Source organism: Rhinopithecus bieti, unplaced genomic scaffold (assembly GCF_001698545.2).
Source record: "Rhinopithecus bieti isolate Rb0 unplaced genomic scaffold, ASM169854v2 scaffold_33652, whole genome shotgun sequence".
NCBI lineage: Eukaryota > Metazoa > Chordata > Mammalia > Primates > Cercopithecidae > Rhinopithecus > Rhinopithecus bieti.
Window position 1 is genome coordinate 3,052,229 of NW_016814761.1, and position 25,597 is coordinate 3,077,825.

The window sequence follows — 25,597 nt, forward strand, 5'->3', positions numbered from 1 at the left end:
TTTTTTTTTTTGAGACGGAGTCTTGCTCTGTCACCTGGGCTGGAGTGCAGTGGCTGGATCTCAGCTCACTGCAAGCACCACCTCCCGGGTTTATGCCATTCTCCTGCCTCAGCCTCCAGAGTAGCTGGGACTACAGGCGCCCACCACCTTGCCTGGCTGGTTTTTTGTATTTTTAGTAGAGACGAGGTTTCACCGTGTTAGCCAGGATGGTCTCGATCTCCTGACCTCGTGATCCGCCCATCTCGGCCTCCCAAAGTGCTGGGGTTACAGGCTTGAGCCACCGCGCCCGGCCTAAATTATTTTATTGATTAGCTTACTTTTCCCTGTGGTTAAAAAAAGACTATCATTGTCAGATTTTAGCAAGACACCTCAGTCTAGCCTATAGAACTCTATATTCCATTCCTTCTGGAATCTCGTCTTAGATTGTTGGAAAGCTTCTTGATTTTTAACTTACAGAATCTGTCTTAATTCTCCCTTCCCCTGCAAAAAAAAAAAAAAAGTATATATCCTTATACATTAGAAGAGGTTCCAGCCTTTCTATAGCTTTCTGTTGAAAATTCACTCTTCTGAGTTGAAAAAAAAAGCCCTTTTTTCCTACACATTTAGACATGAAATCTTTCTGGAAGTGATGAGTTTATATTTTGGAATTACAGTGTCATAGTTTTTCATTTGGAAGAGTAAACAGTTGGGTGTAAAACTGGGCAACTGTTTGGCTTCAGAATTGTTTATTTCCATAGTTTTAAGGATACCAGATTGTGTTTGTCTTGTTTGAGTCTCTGTGTATCTAAGCCTCTGTGTTTGTGATAATTTGGAATTTAGAAGCCTTTGAGGGGTTTGAAAGTAAAGATAACTCTTTCAGTTTATTACCAGTATTTTAATTTTAAGAGAAACAAAATATGGTGTTTAAAGTTTTCATTTGGCAGGAATAACAATGGCATTGTTGCTCCCTGGGTGATCAGTGAGGAGGCGAGGAGGAAGTGTCTTTCCATAGTACAACTGTTTGTTGTCCAAGTGCTTTCCTTCTCATGACTTTCTCCACTGTGTTCTTAGGACTCAAACAGAGTATTGTTCAGTTAGTATCGGGAGCTTCACAAATTGCCATTTTTTGGGTACTGTTTGTTAAATGAATGATTACTTAGCTGGGCAGCTGTAGTGGAACTTGTTTTAGAAAAGAGGCTGTAGATAAGACATCATTTTGGAAGAGGATCTGCAAATCATAGCCCTTAGGCATGGAATGACCTGTAAGGTCTGGACCTTGTAGTCAGGTGGTTGGTGATCACCGGCTCCACTTGTTGAAGCAGCTGAGGCCCAGGGAAGTTTAATGACTCTCCTGAGTCAGCTAGCTGGTACATGGGGAATAGAATCCTTGTTAGCTGCCTCTCAATAAGGTAATGTGGTTGAATATGCCCTGGTGCTGTCCTCCATGGTCTTGGAAGAATCCTGGACTGTTAGAGTTGAGTCTTCACTTCTGTGTGCCCAAAATATTTCCATGGATGATCTGGCATGAAGTGTCATTGTTTTAGATGAACCAAGTTCATTTTTGAAAGGTCTTGACTTATGTTGTTGTTTTGACAGCAATTGCTTGTTCAGAGCTCTTGGTGATCAATTGGAGGGACACTCACGAAATCATCTCAAGCACAGACAGGAGACAGTGGACTACATGATAAAGCAGCGGGAAGATTTTGAACCCTTTGTAGAAGATGACATTCCTTTTGAGAAGCATGGTAGGTTCACTGTGGGACATTGGGTCCTTCAGGAGTAATGCATTGGGTAATTAAGTCCACTGGCATCCTCCACCCTCCCAGCCAAGGGTTTGGTTATATAAATCACGACCTTCATTTATTCAACAAATAATTGTGTTTGGTTATATAAATCACGACCTTCATTTATTCAGCAAATAATTGTTTGCCTACTTGGTCGGCGGCGGCATGCTAGGTAGTTGGAGATCAGTAGGTTTAGCTGTATATGCCCTTAATAAACATGATGATGTTAATTGACCTGAAAGGCGATTCATGACTTCTTCCTCAGTGGGGTGGGAAAAGCAGGCTATGACATAGCTTGTATAGATTGATCCTATTTTTAAAAGGTATACAGATACAGTAGGAAAAGTCTGGAAAGATACTGTTTGTTTGTTAATTCTTAGCTTCACTTATTTTTCAGAAATTACTCATTCTCTTTAAACTTCTATAGAAGGGAGAATTTAATAATAGCATCTATCTCATAGGGTTTTTGGTGAAGATTAAATTAGATAACAAAATTAAAATAAGCCCTTAGTAAGCGTTAGCCATCTGGGGATTGTGGGACTATGGTATTTTAAATTGTCTTCTCTAGACTTTTTCTGACTTTTAGATGATCATGTATTACTTTTAAAATTAGAAAAACCAATAAAATCATGTTAATTTCTCACCAAAACCCCAAACACAGTCTGTTTTCTTTGAGGCAAATCAGTTAGTGATTTTAGTTGGTTCCTATTTAATAGGCATAGATCTTACAGAAAATGCATATGAACTTGTAAACTTTAATTTCAACAAATGTTTACTGAGAATCTACTGTGCTTGCTGCTGATATGTTTTACTAATGGCGTTTTCATCACAGGGCTTATAGTCTTTTCTGTCTGTCATCAGGAAAGGGGATTGATCCTTTGTTTTAGCGAGCTAACTCTGGAGGCCATGCCGAGAATGGATGAGGGGGGAGACTGAGCAGGGAAACTAGTTAGAAGGTCTCCACACTGGCCAGATGAGAGTAGAGGAGGTCTCCATCACGGCAGCTACTGAGGAAATGAGTAAGTCCCAAACCAAGCCACACTTTGGCAGTGTAATTGACAGGACACATTAGAGGTGAGGAGGATAGAGGGAGGAGACGAGTGATTCTGGAAGTTTCTGCTTAGGGAGTGGGTAGATGACTGTACCGTTAGCAAGAGAGAGGGCAGCAGGAGGGGAACATTTGGGAGGAAAGCTATCAGTGATCCCAAAACCTTTCCCATTCCTCACTAGGAAAGAACTTACTCAGTAGGCACCAGACACGGAGCAACCAAACTTCCAGTGGGTGGTTTGTACCAATCATTGAGTTCAGATGGTCTCTCTTCCTGGAATTACTTTTTGGCTATCAGATAGACATAGTTTACTGGATTGTCAGCAGTTTACAAATTAAATGTATGTATATGGGACAAATTTTGTAGTTTAGTGCTGTACGAAAGGAATTATGTCATTAATCCAGTGAAAATACCATTTTGGATGAAATGAGTTTTTAGTTTGTGATGTGAAACTCCACTTTGAACACTGTCAGTGAAGATCACATGGTGGATTTGGGAGTGTTACAGGATAGGGAACTCATCTTCAGTTGCCAATGTGATTGTCACTGTAGATGAACAGTGGAAAGGTATTTTCTTGAAATGTCGCTATGCATACCTGTTGCTTGGAGCTGCTTAAGAATTTGAGCATCACAGAAATAAGACGTCACTTTGACGGCCAGAGCAGAAATGAAAAGAAACGTGGAAGTCTGCACATTGTCGTTGTGTGTCAGTTGAAGGCTTGGCATATTACATTGATCAGTCTTGAGTCATCGTTACCTGTTTTTAATGTCAGTGTGCCTACCTTGTTGTACTGGGAGATTCTCGAGCAGGGTCTGTGTGTCTTTGTTTTGTGGTGTGGCAGTGCCCGGCATCTGGTAGGCATTCATAAAGTATTTGGTGAGTGAATAAATGAATGGTTCACTAGACTGTTGAGGACCTGGTCACCCTTGCATCTGGCTGTATCTTTAGGATTATTCTTTTCTTTTAGACTGTAGCTTCAGAGAATCAGCAACATGTTTCCCCCAGCTGTACAGATATCCAGATCAGAACCTGAGTATCTTAATGTTTATCTTCCTCCCTCCTCATACCCCTTCGTTACATCTTATCACTCCACTTCAGTAGTTTTTCTTTCACTGCTACTACCCCATAAAATCAGACCTCTGTGGCCATTTGCTTAGATTTCCTGAATACTGTTTGGTATCGTTGTCTCTTGATTCCCTCACTCTGTTTTCTACATAACAGCCAGAGTGAGATCTAAATGTGTTTTTCCTCTGTCTAAAACCTGTTGGTGACTCCCCTATTGACCTCAGGATAGAGCCCAGACTTTTTAGTTCTTCATGATCTGGGATTTTCTTATTTCTCTGTCCTCATCTCTCACCATTCCCCCCAGCGTTTTCTCACTTCCTCCACCTCTCCATCTCAGCATTCTCAGTTCCTGCCATACTAGAGTTTTCTCTCTCTCACATCTGTCTCTCCTCTACTTAGAACATCATCCATTTCTCCTGTCTTCACTCCTCCTTGTGCTTTGGGTATTAGCTTAGTTGTCTTAGTTGAGAAGCTCCTCTGATCACCTTACCTCCCCCTCCTCAGTTCCATGTTGGCTTATGTTCATCACCTGGAGTTGGCCAAACTGTAGGGTTTGAGAGCACAGTCCTTGCATGACTTCCCTCAACTTTTGGTACCATCTACAAGTTGGGGTCTCCCAGAACCTCCCTTAGATTCCATAATATGGTAGTCAGACTCACAGAACTCACTGAAAGCTGTCATGCTAACAGTTACGGTTTGTTACAAGGAAAGGATACAGATCAATACTACTAGCCAAAGGAAGAGATGCATAGGGCAGTCTGGAAAGGTTCCAGACACGAAGCTTCTGTTGTCCTCAGGGCATATTCTCATGGCGTCTGTGTGTGACCGCACACGCACAGAATATTGTCACCTGGGGAAGCTTACCCCAACTTTGGTGTTCAGAGGTTTTTGCTTATTGATTTATTGTCTAAGTGGTTGAACTCAGTCTCCCCTCTCACCCTATCACCACCACAACGGTCTGATGCCGGATGTGGTGGAGGGGCCCATCATGAATAACAGATACTCTCATCACCTTTGGGAATTCCAGAGGTTTAGAAGTGACCTCCCAGGAGCCCAGCATAAAGGCCAGACCTCTCTTTGGGCAAGGCCAAATTCTTACTGTACATGCCCTTCCCGAAGCACTTGTGCAGCATTAGTGCCTATCTTGTTTGCCCCTCACTGGTTGTGAACTGCGCGAGGGCAAATTGATGGAGTGGCTGAGAGCCAGGATGTTGGCATTGGGCTGCCTAGGTGAAACCTCAGCTCCACTGTGTACCAGCTCTTTGACCTTGGCACAGTTTTCAGCTATTCTGCATCTGAGTTTCCTCATGTATAAAATGGTGTGTATAATAGTACTTGTCTATGAGACGTGATTAGACCAGTGCTTGACACATAATAACCATTCAGTAATGCAAGCTGCTAAGATTACTGTGTTGATTGTTATGTTCCCAGTACCTTTTATTGAGTTAGCATATTGGAAGTAATCAGTAAACACTTATTGAAGGAAGAAATAAATGGACCTTTACTTTATGAATGACTAGTGTTTTCTCAGTAGCAGTCTTTGTATTGTTCAACTAGCTGAATTCCTAGATTCTGACAAAGTTAATGGACTTTTCCAGATCTATATCCTTGTTCCTCATTCTTTGGAACTCAGTAAATACCAAAACATGTTTGCATTTGGATTTTTCCACTATAAAGACATCGTTTTTCTTTCCTATTTCCATGCAGTGGCCAGTTTGGCAAAGCCTGGTACTTTTGCCGGCAATGATGCAATTGTAGCCTTTGCAAGAAATCATCAGTTGAATGTAGTGATTCATCAACTTAATGCCCCTTTGTGGCAGGTAGGTCACCTGTTTAAACATTTATCTTAAGCTCTTATTTCTAAATCAGTTTTGGGAATATCCGAAGATGATGGGGCTTGACCTGTGAACATGGAATTATGCAGAGTAACTGGACTGTGAGCCTAACCAAAGACAATATTCTTGTGGTGGCTCAGAAGTAATCCCTGTGCTATGTACAAATGGAGTCCAGAGTATAATTTAGAAATCTTTTAAAATGCTATACATATTCAGTCAGCTAGTTGGGCAGGTTGGGGACAGAGAACCTAGTGTGGAAACACTTTAGGCTACCACTCCCTAAAGTCAGTGCTGCTTATTGCTTTGTACCTCAGCTCCTAAAGACTGAGCATGTGGTTTCTGTTAATTCCCCACCCACCCTGCCCTGCTCCACCACTCCCCGATTTCTCACTTTTACTAATTAAAAAGTTAAAATACAGTACTTGTAGAAAAGTTAGAAAATTGAAAAAGCTCATAAAGGGAAAAAATTTTATTAAAAATTGCATTTAAAATTTTATTGAATCACCCAGAGAGAGATTGCTGTTAATGTTTTAGTGAGTATTCCTGTCATTCACACACACTTAGCTATAAAAACATTGATACGTAACTGGAAAGGAACATACCACAATGTTTTTACACACTTTTAAAACACACACACACGTATCCATATCCACATACATATGGACACTTCTGTGTTATTAGCATAAAGGTAACAGTGCCCTTTTTTCATATGACACCTGCATATAGTCCTTTGTAAATTGCTCCGTCAGTCTTTGCTGATTAAAAATAGGTTTATAGGGATATAATTTACATGTAGCAAACTTCATCCTCTTCCAAGTGTACAGTTGTATGTGTTTTGACAAACAGTCATGTAACCACCACTATCAACACAGACTACTGTGGAAAAAGCTACTTCCACGCTGTTTGTGCTTTGTAGTCACTGGCCCCTCCCCCAATACCCAGCCTCTTGTAGCCCATTCTCTGATTCGTCCTTATAGTTTTGCTTTTCCAGAATGTCCTATTAAAGAATGCAGCCTTTTGTCCCTGGCACAGTGTCCTTTTAACAAAATTATGCTACAACAAAATAAGATACTCCAGGGAAGGTGAGAAATTTTACCTTATGGGGATAGAATGAGCAGGAGTGAAACAGTGTCTGCTTCTGTTCTTTGGGGCAGTGTTGCGGATGTCCTGACATCAGGATACCAGATAGAGCTATCATATTTTCCATGGGGCTCTCTTTTCTAAGGGTGATGTTTGAGCAAGAATACTGGTTACTCCTTTGTTCTATTTTTTGTCATTAAACTTACACTGTTTTGCAGAAGTTATCAAAACCATTTGAATACCCAGCATAATGACCCTCACCTTGAGGGAGAGTACTCAGTACCAACTCAGTAATCAGCTTGGCTTTTCCTCCATTGATGACTTTTTTCCCCGAAGTTTCTTAGTTACCTAGGTAGTTGTGGAAGACAATTCCGCATAGGTAAAATTTTTTTCAAATATAGTTCTGTAGTGTTCTGTTTCATAAATTCCTGAACATTGAAAGTACATCTTTTTGATAAATTTACTAATATTTCCATTGGCTCCCCCTATGTCTTCCTACCCCAGTGAAGCATCTTACAAAATTTAAGAACTGAAACTGCATTGGTTGCTACTGTCATGGTTATGAGCTCTTACGTTAATAAAGAGTAGGCTTACACTCATACCATGGAGTTATTGAAACCTGCATTTTTTTTCTGGTTATAATTGGAATATGTGTTCCTGTGAACAGTCTAGATATATGTAACATAGAATGTGAAAGTCCTCTGTAATCTGCCCATGAAAGTCACAGTTAACAATTTGGTGAATATTCTTCCAGTTATGTTTTCTATTCATCTATTCTATTCATGTATATATATTATTATTATTAAGTATGTAAGTGCTTTAGGGATTATGTCATTCAAAGATTCTAATAAACTGTTTCCTTTCACATTGCTCTTCCTGGGAGACAAATGGTGCTCTCTATTTTGTGTGTGTCTAAACCAGACTCTCTGCATTTGAGATCTACATATTCTCCTGGAAAAACCTTCCACAGTACTGACATCTAGACTTGTGTGGTTTCTGTTTGTTCCATGGTTTTTGCTTTGTTTTTAGACCATGGATACTGTTTAAATTAAGGGTAGTATTTTACTACCTGTGATTTTCAGTAAAAAGAATGTGCTGATGTTTTGGAGTTTAAACAAAGGAGCCGTTACTGGGCTTTCTAAGGGACAAAGTCACAGTGAGAGTTTCTGTGGAGGTGGTGAGTTTTATTTGGGGTATGCCCAGACCTTAGGGCTTCTGTTCTGCACGACTCTAGGGAGCCCTATTCTCGTGCTGTGCGTCGGGGTTAGTTCACATAGAATACCTTGTGGTGGCGCCTCCAGGGTGGAGCAGTGCAGGCCATACTACTTCATGTAATTGTGTTTTGAAGTTGATGTAGGTGGGAGGTTTGGGTTTGTTGATAATGTTTCTCACTTAGGTGGTTAACAGAAAATGCTATTTTCGTTTTAATGAAAGGGGTGCATTTACCTTGAAGCTAATGAAGTGTCAGGCCACTTATTTCTAGGACTCCCTTTCTAGGTCTTGGGAGAGGTTCTACCAATTTTATATTTATAATTTTGCATTTTTTTTTTTTTTCTCAAAGAGAGCCTTCAAATAATTAGGGCTTCAAGCTCAACAAATCTGGATCTGCCCCTGGGCTTTCCCCTTGGAAGGGGCTTGTGCATTAGAGGGGCTAAGAGGTAATAAAGCCTCTGAAGCTTAAGCTTATTTAACTTCGTTGCAAGTCTGTCCCTTGTTTTTGAATTTCTTACATGGATTTATTTCCATAGAGTTACATATTAAATAAGCATATAGAAGCATACACGCGTAGGAAGGAGGTAGTTTGGAAATTGCTTGTGACATATCTCAGGCATGTTCCCAATTGGTGTCTGCATAGACCTGCTGACTGGGCTTCCTCAGCAGTCCAGGTGGGCGTTTCTCTCCAGAAGTTGACAGTGTTCAGATCCTCACTAGCATGGCCCCTTCTTTTGTCTACAGATTCGAGGTACAGATAAAAGCAGTGTAAGGGAGTTACACATCGCATATCGGTATGGAGAGCACTATGACAGCGTACGGAGGATCAATGACAACTCGGAGGCACCTGCACATCTCCTGACTGATGTGAGTGAGGCCTCGGTTTTCTCTCGTATTCTCAGCCCTGCAGGAAATGGGTCGAGAGCTGGATATCTGGCGATAAAAACCCCGTGATGTTTTTGTGGAAAGTTGGCGTTAAGAATCTGTAGGCCTGATTTTAAAAATATTTTTTATTTCTTAGTTTAGGTGAGAGTGATAGATAAAATTGCTTATTATTTTGCTTTTTCTGATAGTTGATAGTTATGATTGTGTGTGTATAAGATGCATGGAATTTTAAAATTATTTTTATGTTTTAAAATTAATCTACATTTGTATTTTTGGAGACGGAGTTTCGCTCTTGTTGCCCAGGCTGAAGTGCAGTGGTGCGATCTCGGCTCACCACAACCTCCACCTCCCCGGTTCAAGCGATTCTCCTGCCCCAGCCTCCTGAGTAGCTGGAATTACAGGCATGCACCACCACACCTGGCTCATTTTGTATATTTAGTAGAGACGAGGTTTCTCCATGTTAGTCAGGCTGGTCTCAAACTCCTGACCTCAGGTGATCTGCCCACCTTGGCCTCCCAAACCGCTGGGATTACAGGAGTGAGCCACCATGCCTGACCTAATCCATGCTTCTTATCTGAAATCTGAAAACTATAGTAAAGGTAAAGAAGAAAATACAGGGCCGGGTACGGTGGCTCAAGCCTGTAATCCCAGCACTTTGGGAGGCCGAGACGGGCGGATCACGAGGTCAGGAGATCGAGACCATCCTGGCTAACATGGTGAAACCCCGTCTCTACTAAAAAATACAAAAACCTAGCCGGGCGAGGTGGCGGGAGCCTGTAGTCCCAGCTACTCGGGAGGCTGAGGCAGGAGAATGGCGTGAACCCGGGAGGTGGAGCTTGCAGTGAGCTGAGATCCGGCCACTGCACTCCAGCCTGGGCGACAGAGCGAGACTCCGTCTCAAAAAAAAAAAAAAAAAAAAAAAAAGAAAAAAAAAAAAAAAAAAGGAAAATACAAAACACATAAGTCAACTCAGCTACCTGAATATACATTTTGTTACTGTTTTGGTAGATTTATGTTCAGTCATTTAATGCTTTAAAACCTGGTTGACATTGTATTTGTATAGCTTTGTTTCCTGTTTTAAAATTAACATTATTGCAGAAACCTTTTCTCCTGTTTTACACATGATCCAAAACCATTTTTTTTTTTTAACAGTTTTATTTATTTTTTGAGATAGGGTCTCACTCTGTTGCCCAGGCTGAAGTGCAGTGGCACCATCACAGCTCACAGCAGCAGCCTTGTCCACCTGGACTCCAGCGATCCTCTCACCTCAGCCTCCTGAGTAGCTAGGACTACAGGTGTGCACCACCAAGCTTCATTCATTTTTAAATTTTTTGTAGAGATGAAGTTTCACTATGTTGCCCAGGTTGCCCTCCAACTCCTGGGCTCAAGTGATCCTTGTACCTTGGCCTTCCAATGTGTTGGGATTACAGGTGTGAGCCACGGTGCCTGGGAATTTTAATTCTTGAATAGGTCATATTTGTCTATGGATTAGAATTCAAAATATCTAATGGGATATATAGTGAAAGTCACTCTCCTACCCTTGTACTTCAGCCACATTGTTCTCCCTGGATGCAGTCAGTGGTATTAGTATATAATAAAATCTCCTATGGTTTACATATCAAGCAAATATATGTGTATGTGCACATATTCCACTTTTGCCATTTTTACGCTACACTCTCCCCACCACTAGTTGTAGCATCCTACACATCCCACACATACATCCTGCACTGTGCTTTTTAAATTTAATGTGTCTTGAGATTTAATTCATGGTAGTACATAAGGAACTTCCTGTATCCTTTTTAAAGGCTGCGTAGTGTCCTGTTCTATAGATGCATTATAATATTTTTGACCACTCACTTACCGATGGGCTTTTAGGTGGCGTCTAATCCTTTGCTATTACAAGCAGTGTGCAGTACCTTTTATATACCTCATTTCACACATGCATCTGTGGGACACATTCCTAGAAGGTCCTTGCCACATCAGAGGATGTTGATTGGTATTGTCAAATTACTTTCTAACAAGATTTCACCAGTTTAAGCTCCCACCTGCCGTATGTGGCTCTTTTCCTGCACGGTGCACTTTGTCAACATAGTGTTAACAAATTTTTAAATCCTTTTCATTGTTAAGGGAAAAATTGTTTACTTAACCTAGTTTTAATTTGCATTTCTCTTATATATGCATCTTCTTCTGTGTTTAAGACATTTCTATTTTCTTTTTTGTAAATGGTGTTCATTTTCTTTCCCCATTTTTTCCCTATTATGTTGTCTTAATGATTTTGGGGAGCTTTTTATGTATTAGGGAAATTAGCTTCTGTCTGTGATATGAGTTGCAAATAGGTTTTCGCACTCTGTCATTTGTCTTTTTCTTTCTCCTGTGGTCTTTGCTATGAAAGAATTTTAGATATTTTCATGGTTAAATTTATTAATGATTTTATTATATGCCCTTTGGATTTTGGGTCATAACTAGGAAAGTCTTTCCCACTCTGAGGTTAAAAGTAATTCTCCCATAGTTTATTCTAGTACTTTCATAGTTTCACTTTATTTATTTATTTATTTTTTGAGACTGTGTCTCACTCTGTTGCCGAGGCTGGAGTGCAGTGCCACGATCATGTTTCACTGCACCCTCAACCTCCCAGGCTCAAGCGATCTTCCTGAGTAGCTGGGGCCACAGCTGTGCACCACTATGCCTGGCTAATTTTTTATTTTTTGTAGAGACAGGGTCTCACTTTGTTGCCCAGGTTGGTCTCTAACTCCTGGACTCAAGCAACCCTCCGGCCTCGACCACCCAAAGTGTTGAGATTGCAGGTGTGAGCCACTGCACCCAGCTTATAGTCTTACTTAAAAAAAAATTAAATCTTGGCTTCTTTTGGAATTTATATTCATATAAGGGTGTGAGGCTATGGATCCAATTTTATATTTCCCTTGTGATTACCTAGTTGTACCCAAACCATTGATTAATTTTACATCTTTTCTCCACTGATTTAAAATGCCACTGTCTTTCCATATACTCAATTCCCATATGTATTTGGGTCTATTCCTAGACATTTGGTTCTGGTCCACTGATCTCCCTGTTCACATGTTGATGCCTCATGGTTTTAGTTGGTATATTTTAAAATCTGGTAGAATTTTTCACTCATAATTAATTTTCTTTTTTAGCGTTTCCTTATATATTCTTGCCTTTTTTAAAAAAAACAAAATGAGGCCAGGCGCGGTGGTTCACGCCTGTAATCCCAGCACTTTAGGAGGCCGAGGTGGGCAGATCACGAGGTCAGGAGATCAAGACCATCCTGGCTAACATGGTGAAACCCCGTCTCTACTTTATACAAAAAATTAGCCGGGCAAGGTGGCGGGCGCCCGTAGTCCCAGCTACTTGGGAGGCTGAGGCAGGAGAATGGTGTGAACCTGGGAGGCGGAGCTTACAGTGAGCAGAGTTGGTACCACTGCACTCCAGCCTAGGTGACAGAGCGAGACTCCATCTCAAAAATAAACAAACAAACAAATCAATAAATAATAAATGTTAGAATCAATGTGTCTAGTTCAAAAGAAATGCTATTGAGTTTTTTTTGTTTTGTTTTGTTTTGAGACAGTCTCGCTCTGTTGCCCAGGCTGGAGTGCAGTGGTGCAATCTCACCTCACTGCAACCTCCACCTCCTGGTTTCAAGCAGTTCTCCTGCCTCAGCCTCCCGAGTAGCTGGTAGCTCGCCACCATCCTTGGCTAATTTTCGTATTTTTAGTAAAGATAGGGTTTCACCATGTTGGCCAGGCTGGTCTTGAACTCCTGACCTCAAGTCATCTGCTCGCCTTGGTCTCCCAAAGTGCTGGGGTTACAGGTGTGAGCCACTATTCCCGTCCCTACTGAGTTTTTAAAAATTGGAATCTCATTAAGTTAATAGAGTAATTTAAGGAAAAGCTGACATCTTTCTGATGTTGAGTCTTTTATTATTTAATTGGCTTTGTGATCCTTCGGAACATTTTCTTCATATAGATCTTGCCCGTTTTTTGTTGAGTTTATTCTAAGGAGGTGTTTTGTGCTTTTTGTGTATTGTAAAGAGATCTTTTATATTTTCTAGTGGGTTATCATTTGTCTATGAGAGCTGTTAATTAACAAAATGTTAATTGCATACTTAGGTATCCCACAGAACCCCTCTCTTTTTAAAAATTAAGACAAAATTCCCATAACATAAAATTAATCATTTAAAAATATACAGTCCGGTGGTACTCAGCACATCCCCAGTGTTTGTTGTACAACCACATCCTCGGTCTAGTCCCGAAGTATCTTCATTACCCCAAAAAGAAAACCTCATGCCCATTAGGCAGTGACTCCCAATTTCCCCTGTCCCCTAGCAATCACCAGTTTGCCTTTCTTCTCTGTGAATTTGCCTATTCTGGACATTTTATGTAAATGGAATTATATGTGACTTTTTCTTTGTGGCTTCTTTCCTCAGTATAATGTTTTTGAGAGTCATTCATGGTGTAGCATGTATCAGTATTTCATTCTTTTTTATGGCTGAATAATATTCCATTATATGGAGAGATGATTTTTTGTGCATCTATTCATCTGTTAATGAGCATTTAGGTTGTTCCCACCTTTTGGCTGTTGAGAATAGTGCTGGTGTGAGTATTTGTGTACAGTATTTTTACAAATACCTATTTTCAGTCTTTTTGTATATACCTCGGAGTGGAATTGCTGGGTCATATGGTAAACCTAAATTTAACTTTTTGAGGAACTGCCAAACTGTTTTCCACAGCAGCTGCACTGTTTTTCTTGCCAGGCTTTGTTTTCTCTTCATCCTAACATTTGTAGTTTTTTTCTTAAATGGTCATCCTACTTAGTATCTTAAAGTTTTTGTTTTTTGATACCGAGTCTTGCTCTGTCGCCCAGGCTGGAGTGCAGTGGCGTGATCTCGGCTCACTGCAAGCTCTGCCTCATGGGTTTACGCCATTCTCCTGCCTCCGCCTCCTGAGTAGCTGGTACTACAGGCACCCGCCACCACGCCCAGCTAATTTTTTGTATTTTTAGTGGAGACGGGGTTTTGTCGTGTTAGCCGGGATTTCATCGTGTTAGCCAGGATGGTCTCGATCTCCTTACCTCGTGATCTGCCCACCTGGGCCTTCCAAAGTGCTGCGATTACAGGCGTGAGCCACCACGCCTGACCAGTATCTTAAAGTTTTGAATTGCATTTTCTTAATAGCTAATGACATTGAACATCTTCTCATGTGCTTTTCAGCCATCTGTATATCTTTGGAGAAATGTCTATTCAAGTCTTTTGCCTATTTTTTAATTGATTCTGCCTTTTGTTTTGAGTTGTAAGAGTTTTAATATATGCTAGATGCTAGAGTCTTATCAGGTATATGATTTGCTGTAATTTTTTTGGTTTGCAGTAGTTTTTTTTGTTGATTCTCTTGTTTCAGTTACAGAATTATATCATCTACAAGGACAGATTACTTTTTTCTTTTTAATTTTATACTTATAATTTATTTTAGCTAATGGCTTTGGCTGTTACCTCCAAAATATTGTTAAGTAATAATGGTGGGAGTGATGATTGTGTTTCTTCCTTTAGTGGGAGCGAAGACGTCATTCTGTGGATTTACAGTGGTTATTTAACCATACCCATACTATAAAGCCTCTCGGTGGTTTTGTTATTCACTAGTATAAGTAACACTGTTAGCCCTTTTACCTAAATCTTTTCTTTTCTTTTTTGAGACAAGGTCTAGCTCTGTTGCCCAGGCTGGAATGCAGTGGCGTGATCTCGGCTCACTGCAGCCTCCACCTCCTGGGCTCAAGCCATCCTCCCACCTCAGCCTCCTGAGTAGCTGGGACTACAGGTGCATGCCACCATGCCCAAATAATTCTTTGTGTTTTTTTGTAGAGACGGGATGTCACTTTGTTGCCCAGGCTGGTTTTGAACTCCTGAGGTGAAGTGACCCACCCCCATCAGCCTCCCAAAGTGCTGGGATTACAGGTGTGAGCCACTGCACCAGGCCCATAAATCTTTTCTCTATTTGATATTATTTCCTTTGGCTAAATTTCAAAACTGAAACTACTGGGTCAAAGACTCCTGTAACTCTTTGTCAAATTCTTAGGGTTTAATTTTATAATAGAATGCTTTGTATTAACATTCTGAGGAATATACTGCACATTGCTGGAGTCCACTATACTTTTACATTCAAAAAATAGAGCTGTCTTTGCCCATTTACCTATCTCTCTGCATTAATGGGAAGCAGAAGAAGGTGGTTGAGCATCTACAGAGGGATGATTTTAGCTTTTCTGATTTAAGGCCCAGGTTGTAAAGGTTTCATGGATCCCAAGTGAACTGTTCTTTGTGGCTTTAGGATTTGGATTGACAAGTTTCCCTGGGTGCTTTTCGAGATTAGAGTGTCTTGTGTTGAAGATTCTGAACATAGTTTGATTCTCAACATAGTTCCCTGATTATTATTTGTTTCCTTTAGTTTCAGATGCTTCATCAAGATGAATCAAATAAAAGAGAAAAGATCAAGACAAAGGGAATGGACTCTGAAGATGACCTGAGAGACGAAGTAGAGGATGCTGTCCAGAAAGTTTGTAATGCAACTGGATGTTCAGTTAGTATTTCTGTCATGCAGGAATGATTTAGAAGCAAGCGTTGCTGTGCCTAGCTTACGCGTTGCTGTGCCTAGCTTACGTCTTAGTTTTGTAGCACCTCTCCAGCATATCAGCACTTTGTGGGGCAAAATAGGCCCATGAGATTTATAGTTCGATTAGCTTATGTGGCTTAATGAGAGCTATTTATTCATTTCCTTGTTGTTTGCTAGACTTCACCCAGTACTGCTCAAAATTCTCAGGAAGTATGTGGATTTAATTTTTCCTGACTAGTGTTTACAGTAGTACAAATGCAATTTTATAGAGGGAGTTCATTTATAAATGTACGTTAGATGGTTATTTCAAGGGACCAACCTTATTGAAAATTGACATTTTCTTTTTTTTTTTTTTTTTTTTTTTTGAGGCGGAGTCTCGCTCTGTCGCCCGGGCTGGAGTGCAGTGGCCAGATCTCAGCTCACTGCAAGCTCCGCCTCCCGGGTTTACGCCATTCTCCTGCCTCAGCCTCCCGAGTAGCTGGGACTACAGGCGCCCGCCACCTCGCCCGGCTAGTTTTGTATTTTAGTAGAGACGGGGTTTCACCGTGTTAGCCAGGATGGTCTCCATCTCCTGACCTCGTGATCCGCCCGTCTCGGCCTCCCAAAGTGCTGGGATTACAGGCTTGAGCCACCGCGCCCAGCCGAAAATTGACATTTTCTAAATGGAAAAGGTCCTGAAACCTTGTCTTAATTCACACTATTACATCTTTATGTTTATGATTATTGAAGTAGAGCTAGGCAGAAAAATATACCCACAGTTTTGAAGTGATTTTTTTGTTTGTTTGTTTCTTGGATAGGATTTTAATTTAATAGTCCAGAACCTGGAAGCTGAAAATTATAATATTGAATCTGCAATAATTGCCATGCTTCAGATGAACCAAGGGAAGAGAAATAGTAAGTCCATGAGTAATATTTATAGGCCTTCAAAATGGTTGTGTTGGTAATTTTCCAAATATTTAGTTTTAACCAAGTCACAGGTGGTAACTGTTCTGTCATTGATTTAGGAGTTGTTTATTGAGCACGTTCTGTATGCAGACAGTTTTTACTAGGTCCTGGCCCTGCTTCAGGGGGAGTGTAGTTCAGACGTGGAGGGTGGATGGTGGAGACAGGTAAACCGGTGTGATAGTACATAATGGGGTGGGAGTACAGGGTGCTGGGGGACGCATCAGGGAAGAATTACCCTGTTTAGAAATAAGATGCCCTTAGAAGACCAGAATGATAACCAGAATTATTTTCCTGGTGGAAATATTTAGATTTCTATTAACTTGTGATAATTTTGATTTTTTTTTTTTTTAAACATGAACCGAATTTAATTTTGTGACTCAGAGGAAAGAAAAGAGATGTAAAGGCCGGGTGTGGTGGCTCACACCTGTAATCCCAGCACTTCGGGAGGCCGAGGCGGGCGGATCACGAGGTCAGGAGTTCGAGACCAGCCTGACGAACATGGTGAAACCCCGTCTCTACTGAAAATACAAAAATTAGCTGGGTATGGTGGCAGGTGCCTGTAATCCCAGCTACTCAGGAGACTGAGGCAGGAGAATCGCTTGAACCTGGGAGGTGGCAGTTGCAGTGAGCTGAGGTCGCACCACTGCACTCCAGCCTGGGCAACAGAGTGAGACTCCATCTCAAAAAAAAAAAAAAAAAAGGAGATGTAACATCTTATTAACTTCTCAAGTCATTTATTTAAAATGATATCAATAAATACTGATTGCCAGATGTTACATGTCAGATACTGTTTCTGGCATCATAGTTCTCCATGTGATGAGGTATTTTATTATCCACTATGTATTGGCTGTACTTTTAGAAATCTGTAAGTAACTTGGTCTTTGAGACTTTAAACAGCACCCTCCAGTGATCTGTGCTGTTCAGTATAGTGTGTACCTGCCACTTGTGCAGTGAGACTGGGGAACTACATTTTAAATGTTTAATTTTAATTTAAATGTAAATGGCCGCATATAGCTAGTGGCTAATACATTGGACAGCACAGCTTTAGAGCCTGTTTCTTTTCTTGATTTTGGGTGCAAATGTAAGACTTTCCCATAAAAATTCATGTTTAAACATAATTTATCTAAAAAGCACTCTGCTGGTGGGAAGCTGATCAAAAGGCGGTCAGTATGTTATTTTAAAATTTATCTTCCCACTTTTACCAACTTTTTCTTCCTATGTTTCCCACTGTCTTGACATTAGAATTTGTCTCAAGGAAACTTACTTCCCCTGTGGCCAAAGTAGGGACCCAGGTAATTTTGGAATAATTAATACAGTAATCACCCTGTGTAACTCAGGTTCTCAGTTTGAATGAAATATCTTTCTTTGGAAGATGCAGAAGAGAATCTTGAGCCCACTGGTCGAGTGCTGAAGCAGTGTGGCCCTTTATGGGAGGAGGGTGGCAGTGGTGCCAGAATCTTTGGAAATCAGGGCTTAAATGAAGGCAGGACCGACAACAATAAGGCACGGGCCAGCCCTAGTGAAGAAAACAAAGCAAATAAAAACCAGCTCGCAAAGGTATGTAAGATGGGGTTGAAAGGGCAGGTGGTGGGCAGGTGTAATTCTGTGGCAGTGGTGGGAGCTTGAGATAATTTTATTTGTATTTTCCTTCTGATTTATAAGAGTAGTGTGGAAAATCTGGGGAATGCATAAAGATAAATCAAGAAGTAGAATGACCTCACTTACGCTGTTTGGTGTATGCAGTGACAATTGGGAGGAAATATACTCTGAAATTGTCCTCAGTGTACAAATGAAAAGCCTCGTTTTCCCAGCTAACATTACTGTACGTGTGGGCTCTTCCGTTTATCCATGTTTTTTATAAATGCCATGATCTACAATGAACACCTTTGTGTATAAATCTTTGGGTTTTTGCATAATTATATTGGATAAAATCCTAGAAGAGGAATGAACAGGTTAAAGGTCATTCATGGATACATGACTCTTTTAAAGGCTTTTGGTAAATTGTCAGGTGCTTTCCAGAAAGGTACATCTCCCTCCCTGCCCTTCACTCCCACAGGTAGTATGTGACATTTCCATTTTACTGAATTTGGAATCATTTTAAAGATTTTCACCAAGAAGTTCTGAGCTCAAAATGCTACAGTGTACAAAGCCACAGCAGAGGCAAAGATGCAATAAGCTTCTGAGGATTTTGTCAGAATTACCTGGGGCATTAAATTATGTGGGGAAAAGTGTCCTCTGACACGTGTGTGTGTTACTTCTTGCTGGATGAGGGCTGGTTTCTTTAAGGGAAGAATGGAATTGATTTTGTTCGCTAGTTCAGCAAGGAAATATGAATTTAAATGTAAATTTGAGCGGCAGTGGACAGTAAATCATCTTTGGCATCTTAGATTGTTTTTCCCTGTTGCTGCTGAAAAGCAATCTGTGCCCTTTGCCACCATCTCCCTTCTAGCAGGTGGCAGCTTGAGCCCCCATACTGCCTACTCACACCGCGGCCTTCTCTCTCAGGTCACAAACAAACAGAGGCGAGAACAGCAATGGCTGGAGAAGAAGAAGCGGCAAGAGGAGAGGCACCGCCACAAAGCCCTGGAGAGCAGAGGTAGCCACAGGGACAACAACAGAAGTGAAGCAGAGGCGAACACACAGGTCACCTTGGTGAAGACCTTTGCTGCTCTGAACATCTGACTCTCTGGCCTCTTGGGAGTTGTAAGAAGTGGCTGGAAAAGGATTGCTGTGTGCAAGACTTTCCAGTGAGGCCGTCCTTTTATGCAACGAAACACAACCAGCAAAGCCCACACATGAGCTCACACACTGAGTTAGTGTCCTTCGAGCTGCCTCTTTTTTTGTTCAAAGTTTTATTAGTGATATGTTTTGTTTTATGAAAATGCAGTGAGGCCATTCATATTCTGTAATACAAAATTCAAATACTGAGTTTTAGGGGCAGATAGGTCAGAAAAAACCTTTTAAGTGGTGGCTTTATTTGCCCGAAAATCAGACTTCAGTGACCCTAGGATCTTTCCTTAACATTTGGGGTGAGTTTTGCTGTAATTGTTCATGAGTAGTTTAGAATAATTGTTAGAAATTGAGAATGACAAGTTTCCTTAGTTTCTCTTTCATTTTCAAACAGATACTAACATATAGGGTAGCTTATAAATGATCTTCAACTCAGGAATATGCTTTGATTTACTTTCTTCTAATCCAAGTTACTCAGAAAATAATTCAGGAATTGTTTTTCCAAAGTTACATGAGGGTTGTGGCCTGCAATCAGGATGGAAATTAACCGCATTTCTCTCTTTCCTGATTCTGATGTTATTTCAGATGGGATGTAGGTGCTGTTAGTTCATTTGCACTCAAGCCATATGATAAATGCAGCTGACTGTTCATTAGGCCTAGGCCTTGTTGGGAAGTTGACAGTGGTGTTGGGTTTTTGGTATTTGTTTCCTGACAGTGGGGAGATGGCATGTTACTACTTGTGATACAGTTCTGGAATTCTGATAGCATGTAGAGCAGGGTCTGTAGTTGTAATAGAAGAACTCCTGGGGTTTTGCCTAAGAGGAGTCTAAATAATTATGTTTTTATAGAAGAAGGCTGGAAGAATAAGGTTTTTCATGTTCACATTTTAAATGACAATTTTCTTCCTTTCTGTTCTAGACTTAGATGCCTTCAGAGAGATACATGGTAACTTGACCTTATAGGTCGCTAAACTTAGTATTGTGGAAATTAAATCTTATAAAATGCCACATGTATTTCTTTTTATTTAAGCCCTGTTTGGCATTTCGAAGTTGGGAAAACTCCAGCATCTGCTGGGAGTTGTTGGACCAGCAGAGTTGGTTGACTTAGGTTGGACCAGCAGGGAAGAGAATATACTTTGGTTAAGGCCTTCGAATGACTCTTCAGTTCTGAAATCGACAGACTTGAGCAATGGAGAGATGTCATTCCTAAAACCGAGTTGGTGGATGTGAACTTAAGAACCATAACATCCGAGGTGGCCCATCGTGGATAATCTTTGTCTTTTGGGACCTAATACTTGGGCAAATAATTGATGCTGAGTTGAAAGTTAAATTATTAGTTATATTCCCCACCCCTCACATTTCACAATTAGAAAAATTCGGAGGCAAAGTGATAACTAAAAAGTTTGGTAGTTCCTGGAGTCGTCAGATTGTCTTTATCAGCAGGCCATTTGCTTTCTTTAGTTTCACTGCTATCTTTTGATTTTGTTTTGACTTTGGTGGCTTTTGTAGTTGGAGCCACAGTAGTGGCTCTTGGAATTCCAGTAGTCTCTTGGAATTGCTCCTAGGACATTGTGATTTGGATTCTTCTTGGGTACAGGACATCGTAAAATTTAGCAGATTAAAAAAAGTGCACAGCATTTTTTCTGTGCACATCGCAGAGCCCTGAGCTTGAGGCTGTGTTGCTGTACTCATTCCAAACGAATGAAAGATCTCTGTTGCCTTACTCTATGGGAGTGGGATCGAGAGTGCGTTGGGATCTATGGTTGTCTTAGTTTTCAACACTGGGCAGATTCCTGACTGGCTGAGTGTTTCTGAAGAAGACGCTTTCCTGTTTGTTTTGTACTGCTTGAACTCAGAGGCCAGATCCTCTCAGAAAGACAAGATTGTATGCCAGAAATTCAGATTAGCAGTGAGCTTAAGAGAGACTCATTGTCAGAAGTAGTAGAATTGCTTTATTTACATGGTTAATGAAGGTGGCCTTGGTCCCTTTTGGGTTTTAGAAGTTTTAGAAGCTGCTAAAAAGTTATTAAAGAATATTGTTAACATTTATTTATAAATTACCTAATTGTGATAATAGGCTTCAGCATTTCTGGAGTATAATAACGGCGGTTTAAAAAACTAATCAAATGGCTTTAGTAATTTTCTTTTATTACTGTTTCACAGCTTTTCAGTTACAGTTGGTCTGGGGTACATGCATCCAACTTCAGTGATACCTTCTAGCTAATGGTTTCAATGTAGACTTCACTGCCTCAGTCTCACTGGGTACATAAGGTAGTTGGAATTGATATGCTTAGTTGCCTCAGTGGGCACTGGAAAATTACTTCACTGGCAGCCCGAGTGGAGGCCCAGTATGTTTAGTCCTGGGATGACTGTTGTCAGCAGCTATTACTCTAGTACAGGTACTCTGTGAACTCTTTATTAGGAACTGAATGTGTCTTAACCTCTGTGTTGTATCTTGTAGAGATTTATATTATATGAGATTGTCTTGGTAGCTTGTAGTTTGGTCAGGAGAAAGGGGATGGAGCAGTGGTACATAGCTGCTTACTGCTTTTAAAACTGTATATAAAGGTTTTATGGATTTTAAAAAGATTTTTTTTAGAGGTCAAAATAAATACAATTTTAGTGGCAACAACTTTGAACTAGAGAGATAGATGTATTAAAGCAACATAGAACCATAACTTCTAGATAATATAGTTGCCACTAGGAGATATTAGAAAGTTAGAATGTATATGTATATTTAGTTTTTCAATAATAATGAACATACACTTTCAGGAGCAAAGTATACTTGAGAAATTGTGGCAGAAAGAATTTTAAATGTGAGTCGATGTTGTCTGTAGTTTCTTTATTAAGCTCTGAAAACACTTCCAATGCCAATTTGATTCTGAGGGCTTGGGAAGTGGGGTCTCCCTTGTGGAGCAGCTGGAGCAGCTGGAGCTGACTGGGAGGGAGCCTTTCCATGGGTAATTTATTATGCCTGCCCTGCTTGCCCCAGGGAGCTTCTTCAGTGTGAAATGATGTGATTTTCGGGGGTAGGGGTGGGGGGCGGGGTGGGAGGAGGGCCACCTTCCGTTGGGGGGAGAGTTGCTCACATATTACACAGGTAGGATCAGATGGACTTTGGCGCTGAACTGTACTCGTAGTGAGTCCCCGTAGTCAATGTGCAATTTCTCTAACTCTGAGAAACTCTGTAGACTCTGCCTGGGTTTTACTGGGTCAGCATAGAATGCTATCAGTTTACCTCTGTGAAATATTCAGTCAGTTGAAGGAAACTTGGATTCCTAGTCAGAGGTGACTAAAAATTACCCTGACCAAAAGGATCTTTGCCAGGGGAAGAGAACGGAGCTTCCTGATTTTAGTGTGACATGTCAGTGGCCCTGTCCAACTCCCGTTTTGGGTAGATGCGTAGCTCTTCACTTTCTTACCTCAAGGCTCTGTCTAGCCATGTTAAATCTTTAGACTCAGATTCTGATGCAGTTTTTCTGTTTTGCCATTCTCGTTATTCACAGCTTCATTCATCACAGCTTTCAGAACAAGTGTTGCTAAAACTCTGGGGCCTTTGACAGTTGTTCTGAGATGATGTAATAATGGTACTTTTTATAAGGTGTGTTTTCTTGGCTCTAAAGTAAATTGTGGTTTTTTTTTTTTTTTGGAGACAGAATCTTGCTTTGTTGCCCAAACTGGAGTGTGGTGGTGCAATCTTGGCTCACCGCAACCTCCACCTCCCGGGTTCAAGCAGTTCTCCTGCCTCACCCTCCTGAGTAGCTGGGATTACAGGTGCGTGCCACCATGCTTGGCTAATTTTTGTATTTTTAGTAGAGATGGGGTTTCACCATGTTAGCCAGGCTGGTCTCGAACTCCTGACTTCGTGATCTGCCCACCTCAGCCTCCCAAAGTGCTGGGATTACAGGCGTGAGCAACTCTGCCCGGCCAGTAAATTGTATTTTTTTTTAATGACATCATTGAAGATCTAGATAGCATAAATTATGACGTCTGCCATCGCATATTAGTAAGGGAACAGTCATTTTTGGAATGTGGAGAGAACACGGAACACCAGTCACCAAGTGTATGGAGGATGCAGAGCTTACCGTTCTCCACTGATGGCGGCCTCTGGAAAGAGCTGTGCCTTGTGGTTGGCCTGGCCATCTTCCGTCCCGAGGTGAAATTCCTTTAAAACCTCAGACTCTGACCTGTGTCTTTGAAGCAGCTGCTTTGTAGCGTCCCTCTCTTTACTGTCCTCCTTAGGACTGTTTTGTGGTTCCATGAAAATGTTTAGCATCCTTGCAGAATTACTTGAGAAGGGGCTGGTACCAGTGTAAAGAGTCTATTTCTGTAAAACTACGAACTTTTGCATAGGGAATTTATTCTAAGCAGGGCATAGCCATGATCCAGAGCTGCTGCTGCTCACTGCCAGTCCTTGCGGCCGGCGGTGATTGCTGGACAGACCCTCTGTAGCCTGGCTCTCATCCTTGGTGTGTCAGCCCGCAGCAGGCTGCCAGCCGTCCGTGACAATCATGTGAGCTCAGCCACAGACCTCAGCTGGCGGTTTGATCTCTGGCAGTTGCCTCGAGCAGTACTGGTGAGAGGCTCCCCACATTTTCCCACTCTTAACGGTTCATTTTTCATAGTAGGAAAGGCCCTTGGCCTCCCCAGTGACTCTTCCAGAGTCTGCACCAGCACTAAGCTCAGAGGAAAGAAGAAAAGGGCCAGGAGTCAGACGTCACACCCGGGGGCTCCCCTTTCCCATGCACAAGTGTTGGCGTGCGTCAGTCCCCTTTACAGAGGGGTGGATGTGTCTGTGGAGAAGGGGCCTTCTCTTTTTTAATTGCACTATACTTGTTCTAGCTTCAGTCTGGAGAAACTTAAGACCTCCATGGGGTCGTGATCCATAGACTTAGCAAGTCTTGCCTTATCTATGGAGCTCGATGGTGAGAATTGTGACCATTGTCTGATGTCCATAGTTCCTTCCCCCTAGGTCGTTTCTTTCCACGGATTGTGTTCATCTGAACCATTTTATTTTTTATTTACCAAAGTACTGTACTTGGCTATTTGCAGTGTTTTCAAAACCAAATGTTTCTTTTTTGTGTGTTTTTAATCTTCAATACTTGGTGCAATAGAAGCTGCAAAGATGTGCCACTTTATCTATGAAATGGAGTTTTGTATACCAATAAATTCTAGTTTAAAAACAAAGTTTTAAGTTGTTTTTATCGGTATCTGACCACCGTTTGAGTGGGCAGGGAGACTGAGTGTGCTGGGAAATGTCCTTTTTAGAGACGTTGTGTGGAAGGTTTGCGTGTGTGCATGTGCTGGATTGAGTGTTCTAGGTGTGTAGTCCTTTGGGATCTGACTAAGCTTAGAACAGCTGATTTTTGCTTTAGTACAGCTGAGTGCAGCCACCACACAAAATGGCAGGGCCATTCTTAAGGACTACACACTTAAGATTTCTGCCTGATATCTGAGAGCACCTCTTGATAGTTTGAAACTGTTTAAATGTGTAGCAGTTGTCTGTCAGTGGCCACTTTGGGCTCCTCTAGAACTCTCAGTATTGTTTGACCCCATTCCAGGAGGAGGCTCCCTGCCGAGGCACAGACAGCACCGTCTGGGGCACGACTCACCTAGAAGGGTCCACAGGAAACCAGAGCGAGGGGAGCCCTTCAGTGTGTCCAGCAGGGGCCCCATCCACACAAGCGCTCTGGCCAGTCAAGGACTGGCTCTAAAGACCTCACCATATCATGGTTTTGACTTTGAGACTCCCATTCTCCTGTTCTTCATTTTGTATTCAATAAGCAGCCTTCTGAATTGGCTCCCTGATGCCTTGATATCAAAAAGGACTGGATGGTTTCCTGGATGAAAGTCAAGAATATTCCAGCTCCTGCAAGCAGATTCTCCTACAGTCTCTCAAGCGATCTTCCCTGTGTGGTTCTTCTTCACTCCACAACTGAGACACCCGTCATCTCTGGATAGACAAACACTGGTTCCTGAGCCCATGAGGCCCAGATTCCAGACCCTGTTAATGTGAGATTCTTCCAGAAAACCTGCTATGGTCCAAAGTGATATCCCAATCTAGGTGCTGCCCGCACACTGAAAAACTTCCATGGCCTCCTCAATCCCATTCCAGGGATTCAGCTGGGGCCAGGCGGCTGCTTCTAGGGATTAGAGGGGCTTCCTGTTGGGGCAGCGTTGGACCAGGTGACCTGTAAGATCCTGTGTGGGAGATAGGATGAGTCCTTTAAGGACAGAGAAGTGTTCTTGAGCCAGGCGGGGACAAGTGGCTGTACTTTTGTCCCTTTGTAACAGCTGCTCATGGTCACCTTGGAGAAAGCCTGGCTGAAAACCTGGGTGTTTAGAGTTGCATCAGCCAGACACCACCCCAGGCTTCTGGCCTTTCCCTTCCTCCAATGCACAGAAACAGAGTGTGTGTCT

The 25,597-nt window shown here is 41.6% G+C and overlaps 1 protein-coding gene across 2 annotated transcripts in view; it reads left to right on the forward strand.

Moving 5' to 3' along the window:
• OTUD3 (OTU deubiquitinase 3) overlaps nt 1-24,364 on the forward strand; it is a 32,443-nt gene extending 8,079 nt beyond the window's left edge. The window contains exons 2-8 of one of the 2 annotated variants that reach the window (XM_017852134.1): nt 1,576-1,724; nt 5,585-5,697; nt 8,749-8,871; nt 15,339-15,446; nt 16,301-16,397; nt 17,821-18,005; nt 18,954-24,364. In XM_017852134.1, coding sequence (XP_017707623.1) covers nt 1,576-1,724; nt 5,585-5,697; nt 8,749-8,871; nt 15,339-15,446; nt 16,301-16,397; nt 17,821-18,005; nt 18,954-19,130 — 952 coding nt within the window. In that variant the 3' untranslated portion in view covers nt 19,131-24,364. Of the gene's footprint in view, nt 1-1,575; nt 1,725-5,584; nt 5,698-8,748; nt 8,872-15,338; nt 15,471-16,300; nt 16,398-17,820; nt 18,006-18,953 lie in introns of both variants that reach the window. The other variant, XM_017852133.1, reaches the window with a different exon arrangement.
• Nucleotides 24,365-25,597: the final 1,233 nt, after the last annotated feature.